This window comes from Lissotriton vulgaris, chromosome 8 (genome assembly GCF_964263255.1).
Source record: "Lissotriton vulgaris chromosome 8, aLisVul1.2, whole genome shotgun sequence".
Taxonomy (NCBI): domain Eukaryota; kingdom Metazoa; phylum Chordata; class Amphibia; order Caudata; family Salamandridae; genus Lissotriton; species Lissotriton vulgaris.
This window is the reverse complement of record NC_141696.1, coordinates 73,701,599-73,703,305: the sequence shown is the minus strand read 5'-3', so window position 1 is coordinate 73,703,305 and position 1,707 is coordinate 73,701,599. Positions and strand designations below refer to the sequence as shown.

The window sequence follows — 1,707 nt, the reverse complement described above, 5'->3', positions numbered from 1 at the left end:
ATTCATGTTCATGCAGGAAAACTGCCACTTACTGCGGTTAGTGGCAACTTTTAAATACAGTGATAAAAAAAAACACTGTAATGTTAAAAAATGTACGCTATGGCGGTGTTAAGTCCTTGTACATATGCCCTAGAATGTGCTAAAAAGGCAGAAAACGTACAGATTATTTGAAATCAAATTTTAAAATTGGTTAAAAATACAGTTTTCATATAATTTAAATTGTGGTGCAATACTTGGAATGAAGCAAACATAGCGTCAGAAGCAAACTACTCTTACACTACAACAACTTCTGAAGCAATCAGTTTTTTAAAACTTTCTTTTTTCCATTTCAGGTTTTAATTTGAACAGAAAATCAATCTCCTCCATTGACAATGTCTTCTTCCAACACCACCGACCAGGTTACAGAATTTGTTCTCCTCTGCTTCCCAGGAGACTGGAGCTGGTGGAAAGCTCTTCTCTCTGCCATTCTTCTAATCCTGCTTCTTGTTGCTTTATCTACCAACTTGATTTTAGTATCGATAATCTGGATTGAACAGCGACTCCATACTCCCATGTATTATTTACTTGTCGCTCTTTCCTCTCTGGACTTTGTTTTGAGCATTTACGTACTTCCTCCTGTCCTAGACAGTATTTGGTTTGGTACGAAGGCTGTTAGTTTTGCCAACTGCTTCATGCAAATCTTCTTCATCCCTGCAATTGTTTCGACTCAATCATTTGTTTTCATGGTGATGGCATATGACCGCTATGTTGCCATTTGCAAACCACTGCAGTACCCCATAATCATTAACAACCAGTACCTGCTGAAAGCAGTATTTCTTTCTTTGCTAAAGTGCGTTTTGTCATGCGTGATAGACACTGTTCTTGCTGCACAGCTCAACTACTGTGATGACAATGTTCTTCATCATTGCTACTGTGTGCCTTTGTCTGTTGCAAGTCTTGCATGTGATCATAATCCCATACTCAACATTTATGTTTATGTAATAACCTGGTTTGCCACCGGATTTGACATAGCTTTCATCTTCTTTTCCTACTCCATGATCCTCCGTGCTGTTCTCAAACTAAGGTCCAGTGGAGAGATGTCCAAGGCTTTTAGCACTTGTGGTTCACATCTCATAGTCATTTCCTATTACTATTCCTCACTAATACTTTTAGTGACTGCAAGTGCAAAGGAAGACAGTATCCCAACTGATGTAAATGCTTTGATGGCCATCCTATATTGCCTCATTCCACCGGTCGTTAATCCATTAGTCTATGGGCTGAGAACCAAAGAAATCAGAGAAAGGGTCTTAGGGATATCTCAAAAATCTTAACGTGAATGCTTTGGTGTGATAGTGGGCAAGGGCTTCCCATTGAAAGAACCATACACTTGATACTGCATATAAAGCTGAACAGTAAGGACGTGTTTCAATGGAACAATGTTTCCTAAGAAGTCCACATGAGATGAAGAGAGGAAGCACATTGCAAGACTCTGGAAATTACGCATTGAAGACAAGTAAATGCAAAATATTCAGCTGAAGTTAACCAAAGACCATGAATATATGTTGTATGTTGATCCAAAGACATAGCACTCCTGAAATATTAAAGCAGTACATGAACTTCCTCTATTCTGGCACAGTTGGGTCAAATTCACTGTTTTTGAAGAGTAAAGTTGAGTCATTAGGTATCCTTTAGTGTCATTTAGTGATTCTGTAAATAGGATTGTTAATC

The 1,707-nt window shown here is 38.4% G+C and overlaps 1 protein-coding gene across 1 annotated transcript; it reads left to right on the top strand.

The window, feature by feature from the left end:
- The first annotated feature begins 371 nt into the window (after window positions 1-371).
- LOC147693432 (olfactory receptor 56A1-like) lies at window positions 372-1,310 on the top strand. Its single transcript, XM_086935991.1, has one exon. The coding sequence runs from the start codon at window positions 372-374 to the stop codon at window positions 1,308-1,310; it is 939 nt and encodes a 312-aa protein (XP_086792117.1).
- The last annotated feature ends 397 nt before the right edge of the window (window positions 1,311-1,707 follow it).

Excerpts from the sequence above, each read along its gene's own strand:
- LOC147693432 (XM_086935991.1), top strand. The coding sequence starts at position 372 with ATGTCTTCTTCCAACACCACCGACCAGGTTACAGAATTTGTTCTCCTC.